General features: G+C 42.5%; 2 protein-coding genes across 2 annotated transcripts; one reads left to right on the top strand and one right to left on the bottom strand.

The window, feature by feature from the left end:
- Positions 1-635: 635 nt before the first annotated feature.
- Positions 636-4,744, top strand: RPL7L1 (ribosomal protein L7 like 1). Its single transcript, XM_063336276.1, has 7 exons — positions 636-867; positions 1,017-1,125; positions 2,460-2,623; positions 2,802-2,939; positions 3,205-3,314; positions 3,529-3,741; positions 4,008-4,744. The coding sequence occupies exons 1-6, from the start codon at positions 671-673 to the stop codon at positions 3,735-3,737; spliced, it is 927 nt and encodes a 308-aa protein (XP_063192346.1). The 5' UTR covers positions 636-670; the 3' UTR covers positions 3,738-3,741; positions 4,008-4,744.
- A 283-nt stretch (positions 4,745-5,027) lies between these two features.
- On the bottom strand, positions 5,028-8,172 carry MAD2L1 (mitotic arrest deficient 2 like 1). Its single transcript, XM_063336279.1, has 5 exons — positions 8,039-8,172; positions 7,743-7,889; positions 7,496-7,616; positions 6,768-6,871; positions 5,028-6,015 (listed from the first exon to the last, which is right to left on the bottom strand). The coding sequence occupies exons 1-5, from the start codon at positions 8,112-8,114 to the stop codon at positions 5,843-5,845; spliced, it is 621 nt and encodes a 206-aa protein (XP_063192349.1). The 5' UTR covers positions 8,115-8,172; the 3' UTR covers positions 5,028-5,842.
- Positions 8,173-22,367: the final 14,195 nt, after the last annotated feature.

Here is a 22,367-nt window from a genome sequence, read left to right as displayed (position 1 = left end):
CCCAGAGGAGAGGTTGCATCTCTTCCCGCTCCACAGGACCCTGTCCGCGTTGGAGATCCTTTCCTCAAAAGCATCTGTGACCAGCTGTCCGCCTACACTTCAGGTGTGCTCTGTGGCCCACTAGTCCTCGCTTGGGTCTACTCAGTCCTTCAGGCAGGACCTGCTCTTTAGGGACAGGACCACAGCGCTTGGAAGCCACCAGGGAGGGAAGGGAAAATGACCTGTTCCTCCTGGTGAAGCTCAGGGGCGAGGGGCTGAAAGACAAGCTCTTTCTGAAAGGCTTTTTTCTCCATAGCAGGCCTCTGTCGTGGTGAGACGTCCCTCTTGCACCAGGACAGCTGGGGAGAGGGACACGTTGCAGGCCGAGCGTCTTCTGGATGTGGCCACACAAGCTATGGCGGCAGCAGTTAGATCCAGAGGCTATAGCCTGGCAAGCCCATTATTTCCTTTCCTCGGGGCTCACAGCAGGGCTAACGCTGGCCTTGACACCTTTGAAGTGGGGTGGAGTGGCAGAGGGGAAGGTGCAGAAGCCCAGCAGCGCTGCCAACCATGGATACCACCTGCTCTCCCATAGCGCTGTGGTGGGGCCAAGCCTGAGGTAAAACCTCCAGCCCAGTCGCACGGGCAACTCTCTCTGCTCCGCAGCGGGCTCTGTTTCTATAGAGAGAGCATGGCCTGGTCCACAAAGAGTCCTCCTTCCCCTCCGTTGGCCTCTGGTTCGTTGGCGAAGGAGGGTAAAGGACGAAGACGCCGAGCACGACGGCCATTACAGCGCCCCGCCCGCCATTACAGCGCCCCGCCCCGGCGCATGCGCGGCAGCCCCGGCAAGATGGCGGCGGCGACGGCTACGGCGCCGGCGGAGGAGGAGTGAGTGTGGCGGAACGGCGGGCCGGGGATCTGCCGCAATCTGCGGGGATTGCGCGGTCGCGGGGCTCGGGTTGGCGGCGGGGGCGTCCCGGTGGGGGTCGGGGTGCGGTGCTGCCTGCTGGATGTGACCGGCTTCTCCCGCCCCGCAGGCCGAGGCGGCGGATCCCGCTGGTGCCGGAGAACTTGCTGAAGAAGAGGAAGGCCTACCAGGCCATCAAGGCCACCCAGGCCAAGCAGGCGCTCCTCAGCAAACGGAAGGTAGGGGCTGGCGGCGGGGAGGGGGTCCCGGGGCGGCGGCCCCCGGTGCGGGGGCGCAGGGGGGAGCTGGCGGGACGGGGGGGTTGGCGTTGTCCGGCGGTCCGGGGATGGCGGCCGGTTGTGAGGGGCGGGGAAGGCCGGGGTGGATCTGCCGGGACTCCCTGGGCACGGTGTGGGGTTTGCAGAGTGGCGGAGCACGGCGAGCCTTGGTGTCTCGGAAGTCGAGACCTATTCTGCTGCATCTCAACAAATACACAGGCGCCTGTCTTGGAAGTGACTTAAAGATTTACCAGGGAATCAGTGGAGTTGGTGGGATTATGTGCAAAACTCCTGCCAGTTTTGTTAAACCCTGTGTTTATGTTTTTAAATACGTGTATGGCTTGCTGTATTTCAAAAGTGGAGGCATAAGCAATGACGCTAAATAGCTAGCTTTTAAGATTCTCATTAGAAAAATGACCCCGACGATGAGATCTTGAGCAAGTCTGCCTGCTTTGAAAATTCAGACCAATTTCATGGGAGATCTACAAGGTGAAATAGGACAGAAGACACGTAACATTAGATACTTTCATTTTAAAATGGCCTAATAATTTAGGCAGTAGTTCATTCCAAAATATTGTTGGGTAACTGCCATGCGCATTCAGCTCCTATTTGTATGAGAAAGCACTGTGATTAGGTAGATGTACGTGTTCCTGAGCTAAGGATAGACATTTAAACATCTCTTTAATTTAAAAAAAACTTTACATTTTCCCATAATTTTGAAAATATGGGGGTTTTTTTCAAGCGAGCTGGATGTTCCGTGTTTAAATTAGTAATACTTTATAGTTATTTCAGTGTTTGGCTTTTTTTTTTTTTTGCATGTGTGCTTTTATAGAAAAGGACTTTAAACCCGGTTATTTTCTGTTGGATGGTGATTTTGAGTCACAGTGGGGTATTGCTGTAGCAGCTGTTTTACCCAAGCACATATGGGTTACCCAAGCACGATGGGCTGAGCTGTCTGTGTAGTTGTGAAAATCTGTCTGTCTGGGGCTGCAAATGCTTCATTTGATTTCTCCTATGCCTAGAAGTATCTTAGGTCTGTTTTTCCTACTTTACTTTTTTTCTGGGGAAAACCTCTTTGTTCACAGCTCATGAATTACAGCTAGCTGTTTGTAAAGTCATGTGTTGTCCCTCAGTTCTATATCCCTTGGGCTTAGATCATCAAATTTATTTTCTTCTTACTGTCTCCAAAACTGAAAGATTGTAGTTCATCAAGGTCTGAATTTCACTCGGCCTTTGAGATGCAAACCTCTAAGGCTGTTGGGAAAGGTGATGATTTCTTATCCTTTCCTCTTTAGCACCAGAAGGGGAAACAAATCCAGTTTAAACGCCTTGAGGCTTTTGTTCGAGATTCATGGCGCAAACACCGGGACGATGTCCGGCTGAGACGCATGGAGCAGAGACCTGGACAGACAGCTGCACCTCAGGAGCACAAACTAGCCTTTGTTGTGCGGATTGTAGAGTAAGAAACTTTTGTTACTCCTTACCTTTATTATTGCTACCATTTGTAGCAGTCATATGATGTCTAAGCAAAGGAAGGGTCATTCACCCAGCCGTGTCTCCTTGCAGGTAATGTGAGGCTTTCTGTTGCTCTATTAAACAAATGTGGTTACTAATAGTATTTTTTTTCCCTGACTCAGTATTACGGGAGTGAGTAGGAGGGTAAAAAGAGTGATTGACTTGCTGCGGCTGAGAAGAAATTTCACTGGAATGTTTGTTAAACTGACTCCGTTATCGCTGAAGATGCTGCGAATTGTGGAACCTTATGTGGCGTGGGGGTAAGTACCCGACTCGTGACTTGGTAGTAGTTTGTAAATATCATAGCTTTTTGATTCTCCATCTGGTATCTCAAATAGGTAGCTGGCTTTTCCAGTAATGGGCAAAAAATTCGACAACTTTGTATCTAAAACTTGTTACTGTCCCTTTTCTTGTTCTTCTACATCCAACTTGTTTACTTTCCCACCTCTAAACAAAGAAGTAGAATGGGACTTTGTGCTGCATCGTGTCTCTCTGTTACAGAATCTGATTTTTTTTTTTGCACAGACACCCTAACTTGAAATCTGTACGAGAGCTCATCCTGAAACGGGGCCAAGCCAAGATCCAGAAAAAGAGGATACCTCTCACAGACAATATGCTGATAGAGGAACATTTAGGTGAGGATGAGAAAACGCACCAAGGAAAGAGGTGGATGTTGAAAGTTCGCAATCGGACCTAAGAGGGAGGGAGAAAAATCTTCGAGACTTCATACGGAGGAGTGGCAATTCTGGAGTAGTGTGAGGAAAGATAAGACGGTTGGGCATCTCATGTCTGTGTTGTTTGTGAAGGGGCTTTGTGTTGGGGTTTTTTAATTATTTTTTTTTTCTGCAGGGGGCTGTGGTATTATTTGCCTGGAAGACCTTATTCATGAAATCTACTCAGCTGGGAAACATTTCAAAAAAGTCACAAACTTCCTCTGGCCGTTCCATCTGTCAGTGGCTCGCCATGCTTCGCGGAACAAAGTGGGTTTCCTCAAGGAAATGGGTAAGCCTGGCTGGAGAGGTGACGGAATCAACCAGCTTATACGACAGCTGAACTAGCCAGGTGAGGAATGCCTGTTGTGTAACTTCTAAACCTTATCCTTTATCTGGTTTCCTAAGAATAACTATACTGCTAGTGGAGATGAGGGGGCTTCCTTTGTTTTTGATTCTTCATGCTACAGAAGTGACCCTCGAGGTAGGGGAAACTCATGAAGAGCGTGGGTCCTGTTAGGTATCAGCAAATCCCATTGGACACCTCCATAAAGGTTTGGCTTTTGGGAGATTGCATTAATGTGACTTTGTTTTCTTTCTTTCTTTCCTGTTCTGCAGGGTCTGTGTGAGAACTTCAGGATTTATAACCTGTTCCTTTTCACACGTGGTTTTCATGGATGTTACCCTATGCAATGATGTAGTATGTCTTTTGACTGTTGGTGCCTCTCTAAAAAAAAGAAGAAAAAATACACGGATGATGATGGAGAGGGACTTTGTGCTGGTCCTTCTTGAAGAAGACAAATTGTATGTGGTACAAGAAGCAACTTGAGCTTCCTGGAGCAATCAGACTTCTCTGTAAAACAAGTTATTTTTTTATACTCATTACTGCTGGCGCTGTACCAGTCATCTCCTGATCTCATCTTTGGTATAAAGCAGTGGCTGTCAGTTCCTGATATAAATTTCTGTTAGAGTTGATTGGCACTCACAGCTTTGGTCCGGTCCTCCCCAGGGGAAGTGCTTGAAGTGCACCTCCTCCTAGGTGTAAAGGGGTGGTGCAGTCACCTGTTCAAGAGTATGGCTGACAGGCTGAAGAAAACTCGAGGTGTTCCTCTGTTACTGCAGTGCAAGCCCCAGTAGTGAATAATGTAATATTTTTTTGAAGTAACCTAGCTTGTATTTATTTTAAGAAAAAAAACCATGATTTTGTGCTACTGATTTGCAGAAGGCTGCCTCTTCACCTCTGCTAGGTTGGGACTGCTGGAGAGAACTATTGCCTGCTATGGAAGCCCAGAAACTTTGTAGAACGGTGGTGGAGTACGTGTAATCAATGTTTTTTAAATAAACTTTTGAAATCATGCTGTTCTAATGTGAAGAGTTACATATCCCTCTAGAAGAGTGGGAAAAGTTAAATACTCTGACTGAAATGAATTTGGTGAAGGAACTAATAGACCTTTCAGGCTCTTCCATGTTTTTGTTTTAACACACTTTTAAATCCGTCATTTCTTCCAGTACAAAAATGGTGAATAATGCAGAGAGTCCTGTGCTATTTAACAAATATGGAAGGCAACAGTGTGCTTACTCATTAGGTCACGGTGACCACTTATACTGTTAATCAAAGACATAAGTAGGGGCAAACTGTTAATCCAGGAATGGATTCCATATTGAATCCACAACACTTACTTTGAGACTTGGAGGAAACAGGATAACAATATTGGGGTGGGGAAATATATTAAGTAGGATGCCTTTTGGTTCTATAACAAAGTTTTACATTTAAAAAAAGACATTTAAAGTATGAATTACTGGAGTCTGAATTAGAGAACGCTATAAGATTTCAAGCTTTATTCTATAAAACAAGAATACAAACAGAGAAAATGCTTGACAGACACGCGAGACATACACCGGCTTAGAACAACGCCATCCCCAGAACTAGAGTCTAGCAGTCGCTAATATACAAAGCTCCATGCTGCTTTCATTGTAAAGAAGTATAAGCAACTTCAAAATTGCTCTGTTGATGCATTTTAGGATTGTTTCTGATAATAAAACAGCCTCGGCTTTTAACACGAAGAACTGGCATGTCAGGAGTGAGACTTTTTTTAGTGCCAGAGAGAATTAAGCCTGCTTAATAGAATGCAGTTTATAATAATCTTAAAATACTAAATTACAGGATTTGAACACAATTCTAGCAATTGATCCTCAGTTTAGGCAGTTTTTCTAGTGAAGGTGGTAGTTTAACACACCATTAGTTTAGCTCATACACTTAGGTATGAGCTGAACTGTCATTATGAATACCTTATTTAGACCTCTTTAAAAACAATGGCAGCTTTGGTATTAATATCACATTATCATAGCCAAACACGTTGACGATTTTCTGTATCATACTTGAGCAACAGCAGTGATGTTCATGACTTAGCCACACTATGAACAGAAACTATGTACAACCCTCTTCCCACGTCTTAGGGGAAGGAATCCTTTTTGTAAGCTACCATACTATTTACTTTGTGGATTGTAGTAGTGAAGGAACGAAGACGAACCTCTTCCGAATTGGCTATGAATTGCGGTCCTGACTCTTCCCACTTTTCTGGCACTGCCAAATCTTTATCTGTGTATATCAGCAAGTCAAAGGCACCTGTAGGCAAGCGTGAACAAATTAACAGTAATGCATGCGTGAGAAGATGGTACGTTTAAAGTGCATCTCCTGGAACTTGAGATGTACCAACGTTCTCAGAAGCTACACCAATACTATGTGAAAAGAAATAGTTCAAGACATGAGATCAAGTCCTGGTTATGTTAATGTGTAGCCATTTTAGCTCTCTCAAGCCAGTGGGATGTGATCTGTTATTTTTAGAACATGTTAAAATGCTGGGGAGCCAAGCTCTATGTAACACATCATATGAACTCAGGGGTTATTTATACAAGCCTATCCACAGCTAGAGTCACAAAATAGTTTTATTTGTTACGAAAACTGACATTCCTCAGAGTACATGTTCTAGTTTCATGAAGTTAGTTAAGCCACCCTGAGTCCCATCCTTTCGACATTTCCGTTTTAAGTATTTTTGGGAGGAATCCCTTTAAATGAAGTTGCTCCAAGTTCTTTAATGAGAGATGGTGCACAGCATTTTTACTGTTTGTTGTGCAAGAAACACTACAGGATAATTCTTAAAAGTATTTGATCTGATGTACCATTTTTCAGACTGTACACAAGTGCAAGAGACTTGATCTCGGTCCAACAAAATGCTGTCTCAGAAATGGGATAGTATATGACATGTAATAATTAAAAAGCCCCAGAAAATTAGCAGAAGATATTTTCTGAAGTGCAAAACTTGTTGAGGTTTTCCAAAAGAAATGTTTGATTTCTTTAGCGACATTAGGAATACTCACAGGCAGTTTCCAACAGTGGCAGAAAAGTTACTGTGGCAGTTATTTGTCTGATAACAGATCGAATTTCATCCTGAATAGCTTTCTGAGATTTTTCTCGCGGTGCACTGCAAAAATAGGAAAACTCTGTTGAGAAAGCATGCTTCCACTATACCGGTAGTTTTCTTTACCTACAGTTCTCTCTGTTAAGCTCTGTTGGTCTGTTTGATATATGATTTTTTTTTTATAGTAGTGACACTCTCTTAAGCCCTAGGTAGAAAAGTTAAATGATAGTCGGTTTCCCTTTCTTGAGGTTTGTGAAACATCACAGTATTTGCAAGGAATGTTCCATTTATTCTCAGTCCAGAATGGATGAGAACATTTTGGCAGAACAACAGGAAAGCAGTAGTTCTTTAGGGCATGTACCCAATACAGGATTTTATATACTTTGTTGAAGATTGAAAATAAGGTTCTGATTGGATGCCCTAAAAAACAAAACCAAACCAAGCCTCAAAACCCCTACACCTGAGGATTATATACGCTTCAATGATAAAATGACTGGTTTACAGAGAAACAGAAGGAATGGCAGTAAGAAAGGTAGTAGGTTTGGTAAGATTTGATGCTTATGCAGAGAAAAGCCTCTCATCTCCTCTGAGGAATCAGAACAGTGCTGATGCACAGGGCATTCATCTTGTGCCTGCACAGCTACCAGGTGTAGGGAAGAGCAGGCGCAGAGGAACACTGTCGCTCACCTCTCGTCTTTCGCAGTTTTGTCACACTCTATATCAAACTGCCACCGCTCCAGAACCTCGTTGTTCTCTATGCTGGAGATGACCACCACCAGGCGCTGCACGATGCACTTGTACAGCCACTCTGAAAGAAGCCGCAGCAGTTACTTGCGGTGCGAAAAAGACCAGAACCACCGGCAGAGACACAGCCAGGAGGGCACAGCAGCCTCCCACCAGCCGTTTGAAGGCCGTCCCCCCAGCGCCCCGCCACCTTTCATCTGCTCCACCACGTTGTTGAGGTAGTTCTTCAGCTCGGGGTCGGTGGTGACGAGGAGGGTGAGCCCGTACTTCTGGACGCGGGTGAAGGTCTCTGGGGGGTAGATGCCCCGCTGGTAGAGGATGCTGTTGATCCCGTAGGCTGAAGGGAGAAGAGGGGGGAGGGTGTGTGTGGAGGCTGGGCCGTCCCGCCAGCGGCCATGTCGCCCCGCAGCGGGCCTACCAGCCGCCCGCCCCCCCGCCCTCCCGTCCCGCTCCCCGAGGCCCCCCCGAATCCCCACAACTCCTTACAGAAAAACTCAGCGACGATCTCGGCGCTGCCCCGCAGGGTGATGCCCTGCTGGTCCCGGCCCACCTGCTTGGCCATGGGGGCTGCGCGGCCGCCGCCGGCACTTCCCCGCCGCCCGGTTCAAATCCGGCCCCGGCCCGCCCCTTCCCGGCCCCCTCAGCCTTCCCGCCGCGCAGGCGCCATAGTGAGGCCGCGCTCCCCGCCTGGGCGCGCATGCGCGGCGCGTGACGGGCGGCCGTTAGCGGCTGAGGGCAGGGCAGGGCAGGGCAGGGCAGGGCTTGGCGCCTCAGCGGTTCCCGCGTCTCTGCCCGTGAGGGCTGCGGTCGGTGGAAAGGGCTGTCGGGTGCAGGTTGGGCCGCTGTCTGTTGGAAAAAAAAAAGGCCTTTCGGCCTTAAACGTCCCGCCATCTCTGGGTGGTGTTGCGCGGGGCTCGGCCGTCACCTGGGGTGGGGCTGGGCCGGGCCGGGCCGCGCCGCGCCGCCATCTGTGGCGGCGGAGCTGAGGGAAGCGCAGGCTGCGGGTGGAGTGAGTCCTCCCCGTGGCAGTGCTGTTAAAAGTTCGGTTTCAGAGCATGTTTAGATGCATTCGTCCCGGTGAAGGCGCTTTTGAATTTAGAAATTGGGCTTTCCAGGTACGAATGAAATGAGGCGAGTGCCTCCTGTCGGTGATTTTTGGTAGCATTCAGTACGTAAATCACGTAGTAGCTTTATAAAATAAAACCGGTGTATTCTGTAAGCACTGCAGGCAGGGAGAAGCTGGGAAAGCAGGATGAAACGGGCACTTTCTCCTTAAATCCGTAGGATGGTGGGTAACGCAAAAATAAGGGGGTTAAGAGGCATTTAGAAAGGCGGGGAACCCCAAGCTCACTGCTCTGGACGTGCCCGCGCCTGTTGGCTGTGAGGGAGTTGCTCATTGGTCAAAGCACTTCAATCCTATTATTTAGGGATTATTTATTCAGGGACATCTTATTTATTGCAGGGACGTCAAGGAAGAAACTGCCACTAGTGGTGACTATCAAAAGGAAGAAACTAGTAGAGGTTAGCAGGTAAGAGAGACTGAGTGAAACACCAAGTAAATGTGAAGTGTTCAAATATTTAAATAGTATCGTGAAGAGGAGAAGCCATAGTCTTCTGGGATAGTTACTACATGGCCAGTTAGTCAGGTGGTAAAATCAATCAATAGGCAGGTAAGTGCAAAGTGAACAGATTCGTTGGGCAGAGAGCTGCAAATGAAATCTTTCCCTGAATATGATTTTTGTGAAGCGTCTGGAATAAATAGACGTTATCATCTAAGACATATTAGATGGCCATATTGACCTTGAAAGAAACTGATCAGCCTTAAAATGAAGTGATGTTCAAAACAGAAGTATTTTAAACCTAGGATAAAAACTGTATGGTCATTACACAGTGCAGTAGGGCAGCTGCTTAAAGAATGACTCACTGGTGCGATAGCTTATTTTGGCATAATAAAATACTTTTTCTCAAAAGCTAAGATACTCTGTTGGTTCCAATTTTTGCTGTAGGAGCAAGTACGGTTTGCCTTCAGGGTTCATGCTACTGTGATTAAAACAAATAGTATAGTCCTGAAATCATGTGCTGAAGTTCTGAAGGGGTCCGAATAATTTAGTTATTAACCTAGAGAACTTTATTCTGGGTCTTGATCACTAGTGATTTGGTTACACATTAGTCTTCTGAATAAAATATTTTCTGAGTAATAGTCGTGTATTTCAAAGCCTATGGTAATGGAAGCATTTTTAATCCAAAGCCCAGCTTTTAGAAGCTAGAGAGCTGTGAATATCTGCTGTTTTGCTTCAAACCTTATGTAATAATCATGCTCTTATTCATCTGTCCCAAAATGGTCTCAACCCGCTTTTTTTTTTTTCCCCACTTGGCTTTTCATACATTTTGCTTCCTCTGAGGTTTTTGGAGAGCTACTTCTTTTTGTGATAAATATAAGAGCTTGAAAGTCCTGTTGCATGAGGCCAGGCAAGAATAGTAGAGCTTATGATTAATACTTACATGTTTATCCTCCAGCTGTTTTACTCTTAAAACCAAATGGAAGAAAAAAATCCAAATGCTTCTTGGTTTACCAAATTCATTTCACTGTATTTCAGTATAGATGGCTTGAAAAGCTGTCGTTGATATGACCGGGCAGATATGCTTCTCAACAACAGACTTAATCGCATCTTCTTTATTTCTCCCAAGATTCATCTGGGAGGTGTTGAGGGGTGGTGGTGATCCCCAGTACCTCTGTTAAAACTCTTTAAATTTCCTTCAGTGGACCTGGCACCCGGTATTTCACAGAGTCTTGGATCACTTCTCTCTCCCCAGTTCTGTATTGCAGGTAACACTGATTTCTGCCCTGATGTCCTCCCCTCAAAAAAACCCAAACTCAAAACTCTTTGCATTTTGGAATGTTAATTTTTTCTCTCTTTAGGGAGATACATTTCCTTTTTACAATGTGTCACTACTTTTCTTTGCATTTCTTATATATGCTGTAATGTAATCTAATGGTAAGAGCTGCATAATTTCAATACTTCTGGATTTCTTTTGTGGTACAAAGCTCCTAATATTTCCTTTTGTTTTTTAAAACATTATTTTTACATGGCTGATTCATTAGTTTTGAAGAGTTCAGTCTTTTTAAGTCCATGAAGTAGTGTCTTTTTCTTAACCATTGTATTTCTTCTACTAGAATGTTCCTCTTCACCTCTCTTTTTCTTCTCATGTCATTAAGATGTTCCTCTCCACCAATAATTCACTTGCGTGAAGGTGTAGTTATTTGACAATGTGTGTTTGCTGCTCTTCCCTTCACATTCTCCAATTAACTCATCTTTGTTTCTCTGTTGGAAGTCCTAAGCTCCACAACCCTTGTCTTCATTTTCTTCACTTCGTTTAGGCTGGTGTCACCCAGCTTCTCTGCCAGGTCAATCCAGTATCTCCCGGGCACAAAGGGAGTATGTGTGTATCTGTCACGTAACTAATCTGCAGTCACCACTTGACCATAGCCCAGTCAGGCATGATGGAGACATATGTACGTAAGTCCTTTTGTCATGTCACTCAACGGGCATGCTCCTTGCGATGATGATGCCTATAGTCTGTGTTTTGGGCACGTCCAGCTACACGACAGGAGGAAGGCTGCGGGGCTCTTGCGAGGGAGAACAGCAGGGAGACTGCCGTGGGTTAGCGAATGATTTGTGTGGCTGACAGCCTGCTTCCTGACCAACTCCGAGGGACTCTCAGGAACGAAGATGACAGGCTGAGTTATATGTTCTGGCACACCATGAGCTGGCTATCCTTGCTTTAATTATCTCATGCTAATACCCTAATTTTCATAAGGAATGTGAAATCCCAGTTGTATTTAATTTAGGCCTCTTACGATTCTGTAGTCATTGCTCTGTTTCTCAATTACAGCTCAATGTTATGACAGAATTTTTTTCATTCTGTGGAAGGAAATGTCCCCTATTTAGCTTGGCTTTTCTGCAACATTTAATGATTGCTTCCCCATGGCAATTGTCAATGTACCTGGGACAGTCCAAATTACTGTTACGCCTTCACTTTTTTTAAGGCAGCCCAGGTCACATTCCCATAGTCATTCAGGAGACTAGAAAACATAATCCACTTGTAGAGCTCATTTTTTATTTTTTTTTCTTTGTTTTCCCCTCAGGATGATGTGGACAGGTGTCTCCTTCCAGCATAGCAAAATAATAAAATGAAAGTTCTGTTTGCTACAAAAGCCCTCATATCACATTAACAAATTTTCATATTAAGCCTCAGTAAAACCAGTTTTTCCTGTGCAGAGAAAGGAAGTCTTACTCTAGCCAGCAGAGCCTTAGTGCTTCGCCTTTACTGGGAGATCTCAAGCTCTTTTGAGTCATTTCTTCCCACACTTTATGAGGAGATTCTGTACTTAGGAGCCCACAGAAATAGCTAGCCCTTTTGCCGCCCTCTCTCCTGTTTTCTGTGCGTTGCTTTGATTCACAGATTCATTCATTTGATTCTTCTTAGGGTTTGTGGATGCCACCCATCCCTGTAGTTGCCAGCACTCAGAATTCATGGCAGATGTTGAGCTCATTCTTGTTCTGCAGGTTAGACTTTTTGCTCCCTCTTTTCCTCAGCTCATCTTGTGGAATTTGTAGATCACGTGCTGGGTGAGGCAGTTCTCAGTTGGCTGAGTTTCCATGATTTTTGGTGAAACTTTTGTCAGCTGTTTAGTTTGTGTGCTATCAGAAGGTGTGACAGATGGGTGGTTCCCAGGAAAAGATTTTCATGGACACAGCCACAGACCACCAGCACAGCCAAGTACCATCGCTGTTCCTTTATCTAAGAGTTGTTTTTAAATCTTCAAAACCTTTAAATCATTTTGCTACCTTTAAATCACTTTGCTGTGTGTGAGCTTCTTTACTACCTTCCATTGTGTCTTCATGGCTCTCAGCCAGGATTCATTTGGTGATTTATTTTAATCTGGAATTAACACCAGAATTAATGTAAAAATCTGCACTTTTTGACAGACGTTTTATTACCAAGCTCATTTTGTTTTCTTTTTTGTTTTTGTTGTTGGATAATTTTGTTTTCGACCGTCTTTGTAGCATTAAAGTTTGCAGGATGAGTACAGGTACCTCATGTGAGCTGTAGAATACTGTAACATTTCTTTTCAAGTGGGCTAACACTATGTTTTAAAACATAAACTGTGAGATATTATTTCAAATAGCAATACTGTATTCTTTCATCAACAGCAACGAAAGAGTGGTGCAACTGGCAAAGATTGTCTTGAATTTTAAGTATTAATTAAAATAAATTGATTTTAAAATGAGTCAGTATGGGCAATAAACTGCACTATAACTTCTAATACGATGATTAGACTTCTCAAAGGGACTTCCTCATTTTGTTTGAATGCCGTGTAGAATTTTCTAAAATTAATTTTCATTTTAAATGTTATCAGTGGTACTGAATGTATTTTGAAATTAGGCTTACTTAGGTGACTACTTATTTCTTCTAGAAAATGAAAGAGATGTGGTGTTTCCTTTTTTAAGTCAGTGTAAGAACACCATTTAGCTTGAAGGCTACATCCAGATACTGCTCCCTTGTACAGTGAAATAACTTTTTGTGCATTTTGAGAGTTTTGAAAGCTAATTCTATGGAACAACATTCAGTTCTCCTTCTCTCTCTCTCTCTCGTCTTCTTCCCCCTTCCCCGAAGACCTGAAATTTTTCTAAAGGATATGTAGGAAAATTTAAGAAGATATTTGTGATGGTTTTACCTCTAAACTACCAGGAGATGGCACCAGGCACATATATTATCTGCATCCTTTCAATTTAGTTTTGAACGGCAGCGAGTTCATTTGCTGTTGAGTACTTTAGTTTAAACTTCTAGTTTTAGATGCATTTCTTTTGCTAGTTTTTAAAACATTGTTTCAGAGTGAAGGAAATACTTAACTCGATGCCCAGTTTTGATGTTTACCTTTGGTTGCTGTTACACTAAAGGCAATTTAACTGATCAACAATTTTTTTAAAGGTTTCAAGTGAAGACAGGAGTCCTGTTTCAGTATCAGAAAGAACAGGACGTGAATGAGCTTTCCGTGCCTTGAGAACTTCATAGTGCTTGATGATGTCATGTTACAGTGATAACAGGTAATGTGAAATCCACTGAATCCAGCTCTTTACAACTTAATCCCCTTTACTACTTAATCCCCAACCCAAAGGTTGATAATTTGAAAGGTGAATGTTAATCCAGTTCATGTTAGCTCCTGTCACTTCTGGAGTTTTCATAATAATAAATTAATGGAAAACTAAGGAGTTCTCAGGTAGTTTAGACTTACTAAGCCAGTATACGGCAGTTTAGCTTTACATTCAAAACAGCTCTTCTAAAGAACACTAAAACAGACTTATCGGCAGAGACTTAGACTGTAAATGGGCCATCAGATACCGAGGAGCAAAAGGGTCTAGAAGATTGGTAGCAAAGTAGATACACCTTGATGGTACCATAAGGACTTTTGATAGGATCCTGTTGTATGATTACAACATGTTAGATGACAATTGTTATTTTGTGATTACTTTCTAATTGTGTCACTTCTGATGTATGACCATGATGGAATTGTTTAATTGTGTTGCAAGGAATGCAATACAGATTGTGTAATGCCTAAGAATTATGATGACTGAAGAGGTCAATATATTGTGAAAAGCATATTATTAGCATTAGAAATATTTGAAGCAAAAATATGGCTCATTCCTTTCCTCTTGAAAATGAGAGTGTTTATGCATTATTTTTTATTCTACAGTTAGATCCCCAGGCAAGTTAGGTGCCCTGTTGTCAGAAGGATAATCATTACTGAAAATAGGTGTGCAAAATATTCAGATTCTTTCTCCTAACTATTGGACAGTTTAAGAAAATGGTAAAGGATATAGGATATATGGATATAGGATAAGATATCTAGTCCCATATGAAAGGAGGAATTCTTTAAAGAACATAATTTATTTCAAGAAAAATATCCTTTTTCACGTGTTTTGAGAAAGAACAAATGGCCATCAATGTGTCACGACAGTGAGATGAGATGAAATATTTTATGAGGCACCCAGGCCACATGTGCTGGGACTGTACCCTGACCTGTTCTCCACCTCACTAGCTGCCTCTCGCTGCACATTGCTACCTTGGGAAGTGTAATCCTCTAGCATGGAGGTAAATGCCTGACTTCTAAACTTTCTGGGATGTCTTCATCAGAACTCGTCTGTTCTGCTGGTTAATAGCACAAGAAACATAAGCAGACCGGGAGTGACATGGATTGTTAAAAATACCTTTATGTGAATCAGGGCAGTATTTGTTTACTAACCCCGATAGCTTAAAAGCAATTAAAGAAGATGTCTTTGCACAAGAACAGCATTGAACTAGGTATGGGAAGTATCGGGTACAAAACGAAGCCTATACAATTCATCTTTAGGTGTAAAGAAGCTCCTCTCTCTCCATCTCCCAGGTCACACGGAAGGTGAAATGTCCTACTTAATTATTCTTTAATGACACTCATCAAGTAATAAATAAGTACTTAAGTGTTTCTTAGAATTTAAAAAATCACTTAGTGGCAAACAGTGGGACCATTTTCAAAGTAGCTAGGAAAACAAGTGAAGAAAGGATTTCCTAGTAAAATTTTCTTTTTTTTTTTTTAAATAAAATCGCTACTTCTTGTGTTAGTCAGCACTGTCAAAATTTTTAGGAGAAAAACTAGAGAAGAGTGGAACAATATTTGAAAGGTCACGCTAGTTATCTGCATCTCCTGCACAATGGATGGCCTCATCCAAACCTCATGATCTGATGTTGCTAGGAGTGTAAAAATGGAAACCAGATGGCTTGGTAATGTGAGTAGCAGTTTGACGCTAATTGTTCCTTACGGTCTCCCTTCCTTGAAACCTGATTTGAGTGAAAACATTGCATTATTGCTCAAGGTAAGCTGTTCCTTGGTTGCAGTCTGACAGTTAGTGGACAGGTAGATATTTACTCTAAAGTTCAAGTCACTCTTGCTACACAAGAAAAGTCTTTGAGCTAAAGCAAAGTTGTACTTCATTTGTGTTAGCTGAATGATTTGCCACATCTTTGATCTGGTAAGTTTCTTTAAGCCTTTAAAGATGTTGATGAAGGAGTCCATGGATGTGGACTTACATGTAATGAAGCAGCAACCTAAGCAATGATATGACATTTGTCAGAGAGAGCAAAAAAATATCATAAATATAAATACATATTTTTAATTAAATGCAGTGTTACTGCAGTTTTTGCAGAAATGCCATATAATCTGTTAAGAAGGGAGAGAAAGGTTACACAGAACTTCTGCTTGATGAGAAGAAATCACTGGGTAATAACTGATTACCCGGTTACATCGAGGGGTGGCATCGTTGCTTTGCTGTGCTCCTTGTTTAAGCTACATACTGGCCTGGCGTTTCTTTTTTTTGTTACAAGCTTTTTGCAGGGACCGTGCAGCGTGGCTGTATGATGTTTTGCAAGGTGACGCTGTCCCTTGTGGCTGCTGCAGTTGGGAGTCAGCACTGTTTCATTTCCATCCTTGCTTGCCAGGGACTTTGTATGAACCTGGGCTGCTTGGTTTCGATAGAAGTTTCCAACAACGGATTTACAAGTCCTGCAAGCTTAGGTGCATTGCATTTCTGCAGCTTTTACCTCGGAGATGCCTTGCTTGCAGCCATTCTTTTATTTTAAGGAACAGAGAGGTTCTACTTTTTGTTTGTTTGTTTGTTTTGTGGAGATGTGACGTTGATGATGCCCACGCTCACTTATTTAATACTATGATATGAGAATAGTCATCTAGCATTGAGAAGATTGAGGTTCAATAACTTCTGCATCCAGAAGATATCCAAACCCTCATCTCCCATGCCCAGGGAAGTGTTCCTGTCGTAAAGCTTTAGGCTAGTTTGGCTGGCAACATTCTTTATCCCATCTGTTAAAGCTGTGCCACAGAACAAGAGGGAATTGAAAAATCTGTTCGAAGACAGAAGGGAAAAGGAAGAGATGGAGTTTTAATGGTCAGGCCTGGCAAAGAGAGTCCAGAACCACAGTCCAGCTGCCAAGTTATTTTGTGTTTCACATACTTTATTTTCCATATCATTTCACTTCGCACAAGCTCTTTAGTACTAGTAAAATCAAAAATTACTGAGATCATCTGCTCTGTATTAAATTCGTGTCAGAAAATCTCTTCTAATATTTCTTTTTAATGACTGATGCATTTGTTTATACCATATTTTCATTGTAAACAATGTTAAAAAAACACAAAACTATATTAGTGGGAAATGATAATGAAGACATGCTGTCCTAGTGATCATCATAAGCTTTAGGGGTACACGTCTCCTGTTGTTATTACCTAAATAATCTCCTAAAGTGTTGCAGGCTGATTCACCATATCTGCTTGCTGCCCATGCTAATTTGCTAGGTAAAATGCCCTGCGTCTTTTTGTGTTCTGTTCAACACGCCTGAAGTCGCGTGTAGCTCTTTCCACTCAACAGCATGACCAGATTGCTGAACTCTCTCTGCCTAAAGCTTTATCTCACTGTGAATGGCTGTCTCCAGTTACTGCCACACACGCGTTTTACATTACACTGATGATGTTTAGATTTCATCTCTGTAGCAGCCTTAACCTTGCTCCGTCCTTGGGCACATTATGGTCAACCAGGTTGCATGTGGATTTAGAAATGATAATAATAGGTGCTGACCCGCAGGTTTTTACACATTACTCTTGCCAATTTTGCATTGTATTTACCAAGCAAATGGCGATGTTACTCATAAAGAGGGGAAAAAGAATCTACCTAAGTTCTCTGCAGACAGTAGAGGACATGCACATGATTACTCCATCTCCAGTGACAGCTGCACTGATATTTCATGAAAAATATGAAAAAAACGCTGGTAGTAACAAAACTGGACCTAGACTTAAACAGCAACGCAGAGGAAAGAAGCAGTAGCAGACAAGTTACATAGATATCCTGCGGCATTAAACAGGATGCTGTAGAGCCAAAGGGCATGATCTAATGGTGGGTAAGTGTTGTAAACAAAAGCTTTGCGTAACACCTTAAAACATGCAGTAACAAAAATAGTTTGACAGAGGTGACCTCCATGTGGGTGCATTCTTGGGAGTAAGCAAGAAACTAGAGCTCAGGAAACACAGGGTTTACTCTCCCATTCTCATTTACCCCTGACTTGCTGTGTCATGTTACCTCTTTTTTACCCCTGACCCCATTCTTCAATTTCACCTACTTCAAGGTAGGGTTGCGGTAGTCATGGTACCATAAATAACAGGTTTGTAAAAGGTTCTGTGATGTTTGGGCACTGGTGGTCAGCCATCTCTTCTTGAGAGAGTTGTTCTGGTATGTGTAGTTAGTATAAACTGAATTTTACAGCTGCTGAGCGCAACCAGAACTGGGAAATGATTGGCCTTTAAATTTGTATGGAGAAATCACAAATGAGAAACTACCAGCTGCGCAGTATTTTGAGACTTCCTGAAGATTTAGGTAAACAATTTAGATGCTGAAAAAAGGCCCTCATTTCTTGAGATGATGAATTGTGATTAAACCTGATTTAGCCATCTTTCAATGTGTTAAAAGCTCATAAGAATCAACTGTACCTACTTTACTAGGTACAGAGCAGCTCATGTCTGAGATACTGTGACAGGGGGATAACTTGTGTTTGTGAGCAGATGACAATGCTTGCCTTGTAGACCTGGGAAGGCAGCGACACACATTTCAGCTTCGCAGTTCCATTCTTGATGTGATTTTAAAGCATTTTGGAAAACTTGATTAAGTTCTAATTCGCAAACAGCTCCTGACCCATGTATTAAGGGATAATGACCACAAGTTACTATGGCCAGATATAATTGGCCTAGTTTGTATTGGTCTGAAACAAAATACTGACCTATCTAGTGCAACCTCAGCTTTAGACAGAGTATTTCTATTGTGTTAAATGACTCTTGGTATTCTTTAAAACAGGCAGTATCAGTCCCTGCTTAACCCTGTCATGACCCTTTTCCCCCCTTTTTCTGGTTGCAGCCCTGTTGTCGTTGTCCTGACGGAGGAGAAGGACATGGTCCGGGAGTGTGGCATTAGACCTGCACGTCTCCCTTATTTCCTTGTGAGATTTGTGGTGTGGAATTACCAGTATCTTTAACAGCATTAAGGTGAGATTTTGTGGAGCCAATCTTTTCTTCTATTTGATAAAGGTGCTGTTGCTCATTTGCATGATTGAGAATTAATTTTCTTATATTTGGTTTACTGTATTATTAAGTAGAACACTAGAAACCATGCTTATGTTAGAACAGGACTGCCTTTTACAACCAGACTCGGTTTTGTGAAGCAAAGTAATTGTTCCCAGAAATACATGTTCTTTCCCCATCAAACCTCCATTCTATTTGACACACTGACTGTTCATTCTCTGGGAATCTAAAGATCATTTTTAGTGATTTATGGGCTGCTGTTGCTAATATTTCCATGATCCTGTTAAAAGTGAGTGTTTTTTCCTCGGTGGCCGATTTTTGTGTTTTAAATAAGCAAAATGTCAATTAAACTAAAAACAGGTCTAAATCATGTATATACTAAAATTGGCAACAGCTTGCTGTCAGATTTTATAAATCATCCAAATCTGTCTATGTCTGAGGAAAATGAAAAACAAAGTTCTGAATGATGTAAGAAGACAGGAAAGGCGTAAATTTACATGGTGTGTGGCAGTGAAATAGTCACAAGTAAGTCAAGTTTCAAATATTCCTCATTTGTATTTATTGTGTTATATGTTTTTTTTATTATTCTATCTCCGACACGGTTTTGTATATATAAATATATACATATACTTGCTCCAGTCAATTTGGTTTCTTTTTTTCTGTGATGCTTTTTTCAGGTAATAGAAGGGAAAAGGTTACACATGTAATTGAACGTGTATTTATTCATAACATATGTGATTTCTAGCATTTTGAAGGAGGTACAGAACCACAGGATGGTTGAGGTTGGAAGGGACCTCTGGAGGTCATCTTGTCCAATCATCCTGCTCAAGCAGGGTCGCCTAAAGCGGATTTCCTAGGACCACGTCCAGAAGGCTTTTGAGTATCTCCAAGGATGGAGATCTTCCTACTAGGCTACGCAGTCCAAGCTCTCTCTGCCTTTCCTCATAGAAGAGATGCTCTAGTCCCGTAATCATCTTAGTGGCCTTTCGCTGGACTCTCTCCAGTAGCTCCATATCTCTCTTGTACCAGGGAGCTCAGAGCTGGACACAGTACTCCAGATGTGGCCTCACCAGTGCTGAGTAGAGGTGAAGGATCATCTCCTTCAACTTCCTGCAACACTCTTACTAGTGCAGACCAGGATACCGTTAGCCTTCTTTGTGGCAAGGGCACATTGCTGCCTCATGTGCAACCTGGTGTCCAGATGTTTTTCTGCAAAGCTGCTTTCTAGCTGCTTGGCCCCCAGCATGTCCTGGTGCATGGGGGTTATTTTCTTCTTCCACAGGAACAGGAGCCTTGCGCGCATCGCTTTGTTGAACTTCATGAGGTTCCTGTCAGCCCATTTCTCCAGCTTGTTGAGGGTCCCTCTGGATTGCAGCACGGCTTTCTGGTGCATCAGCCACTCTTCCCAGTTCAGTATCACCAGCAAACTTGTTGAGGGTTTGCCCTGCCTTATCATTCAGACCATGAATGAAAATGTTACAGTAATGCTCTGGATAAAGAGCTTACCAAACAGTTTTTTCTCTACAGAGGAAGCCTCAAAATCCTGGTAAATCAGTTGGGTCTTTTTAATTTTGTGTCTTCTTTACGAGCATTGCAGTTTCATTCTTTGGGCATTGTGCACCATAGGTATCTTTCGGGCTTTGGGCACAAAGGCTCTGGGACTAAGCCATCTTGGCAGTATTAAAGAGTTCACAGCCCCAGCCACCTCCTACATGTCACAGATAGACTTGGAGTCTCTTCATTTTCTCATGAAGTTTGTCAGAATAGGGGAAACCTCAGGGATCCGCAAGATAGTTAAGCCTGCCAGATGCATCTGTTTTACCTTTTTCTTCAGAGATAGGCTCAGTGACCTCTTCTCTGTCAGTGACAGCACAGTGGTTCTGCTGCTTTCAGCACCTGGTGATGGGAAGGTCAGCATCAAAGTTTGGCTTCTTTGTAAAGTGAAGACATCTTTCTTTGCTTCTGTCCAAGAAAACAAAACACCGAACAGAGCTCCTCACATTTCTGATGTCTCTAGTGCAGGAATGGTTGTATAATGGAGTATGTGACTGGGTGTGTGATAGTCGGGTATTGGGCTTGACCGTCTTCTGTCTCCAGGTCTCTCCTTTCTCCTGAACACTTGGGTAAGTTAACACAGCATATATAACATCGCATGTGATTGTGAAGGAGTGAAAGCCTTCAGCTCTAGTCACGACATGACAAAAAGCACATCAGAATACCTTCAGGAATGATGCTTAATATCTCATTTCTCCCCTGTGGGAACGTTCAGCAAGGCAAGCTCAGCTGAACAATGAAACCGGTGTAGTTACACCATGTTTACATTCATGTAAATGGGAACAGGCTTTGGCACAATACCTATGAAGCCAGATGTCTCTCAGTAACTCACAAGAAGCAACAAAAATCGAGGATATTTGAAACATGATACTTCTCTTTTTAACAAGTTATCCAAACTGGATGTTTTAGTAAATGTATTTATTTTTCAATAAATTATTCTGATGCTTATATAGTTTCCGTTTACAGATGATTGAAACGGCAGCTTTTTCTCAGTAAACAAGCCTAGCACATTGGCCTGCTTGTTTACAGTGAATGCTATAAAAGCTGCGTTATGTATTTCCTATAGAGAAGAGTTTTTTCTTTCCCCTTTATGTTCAGCTGGTCTCAATGTATTTTATCCTAGAGGAGAACAGCTCATTGGGAAATTGATTTGGCTATTAATGCTGAAAGGGGGAACAGGAATAGAGGCATTCAGATAGGAAGAGCCCTAAGCTTAGTTTCTATTAATGCAGAGCACAGTCTTACAGAGTAAGTGCTGAGGCTGAAACATCCCTTGCCATAATGAATGTTAAGGAAATTATGTACGTGCACAAGGGTAAGAGTCTAACTGTTTAATTCTCTGCGAGTTCCTGTTTTTAAATTAACTGTAAAAAATATTTTGGTGCATACAAACACCATTTTGTGAAAAAATATTGTTTCATGTGCCATTCTGAATGATGTCCCATATTGAATGTCTTCAACTCTTGATTCTTCCCTTATACAGGCAGGCCACAGCGTTCATTTCATTGCTATATATTCTGTAAATTCTAGGTTGCTAAAATTAATTTTTTTAATCCATATTTACATGAAATTAGCACTTTTGAAGTGGCAGTTTTACGGAAAATACTCATGTGTTTCCCTAAAATTACAAAAATTCATATCCACTGAGCGTTTATTTGCACATTGGAATGTGATAGGTGGCATCATGTGCCGCTTGCATTAAAGCACCAGCTGATCTTGCCATTGCTAGCTAAAGACTAAAGTTGTAAGTTAAATCATGATTAGCAGTATTTTGGGTCTGCATTTGATAGAAATGGTTAAAACTGACAGTTATGAAAACCCACTTATTCCATGAGTGTTCGAGGGAGATCAGAACTGTCTAGTAAATGCTAGTATTACCAGCTAGATGCTGGTATTTCTAGAACCTTGCAGGGAGCGTTTGATGTTGATATTATTAAAACAGAGGTCACACAACTGAAGTGTAGGATTCTGGGCTCAAGAGTGCAGTCAAAGCAAAGTACAGTATTATAATGCGCAGACATAATCAGTAGTCTGAGTTTGTTCTTATATGTCCTGTGAAAAGTTACAGGAGGTCTTGTCTATCAAGGA

This window comes from Chroicocephalus ridibundus, chromosome 5 (genome assembly GCF_963924245.1).
Source record: "Chroicocephalus ridibundus chromosome 5, bChrRid1.1, whole genome shotgun sequence".
Lineage (NCBI taxonomy): Eukaryota > Metazoa > Chordata > Aves > Charadriiformes > Laridae > Chroicocephalus > Chroicocephalus ridibundus.
The sequence above is the reverse complement of the archived record's forward strand: the minus strand, read 5'-3'. Positions and strand labels throughout refer to the sequence as shown.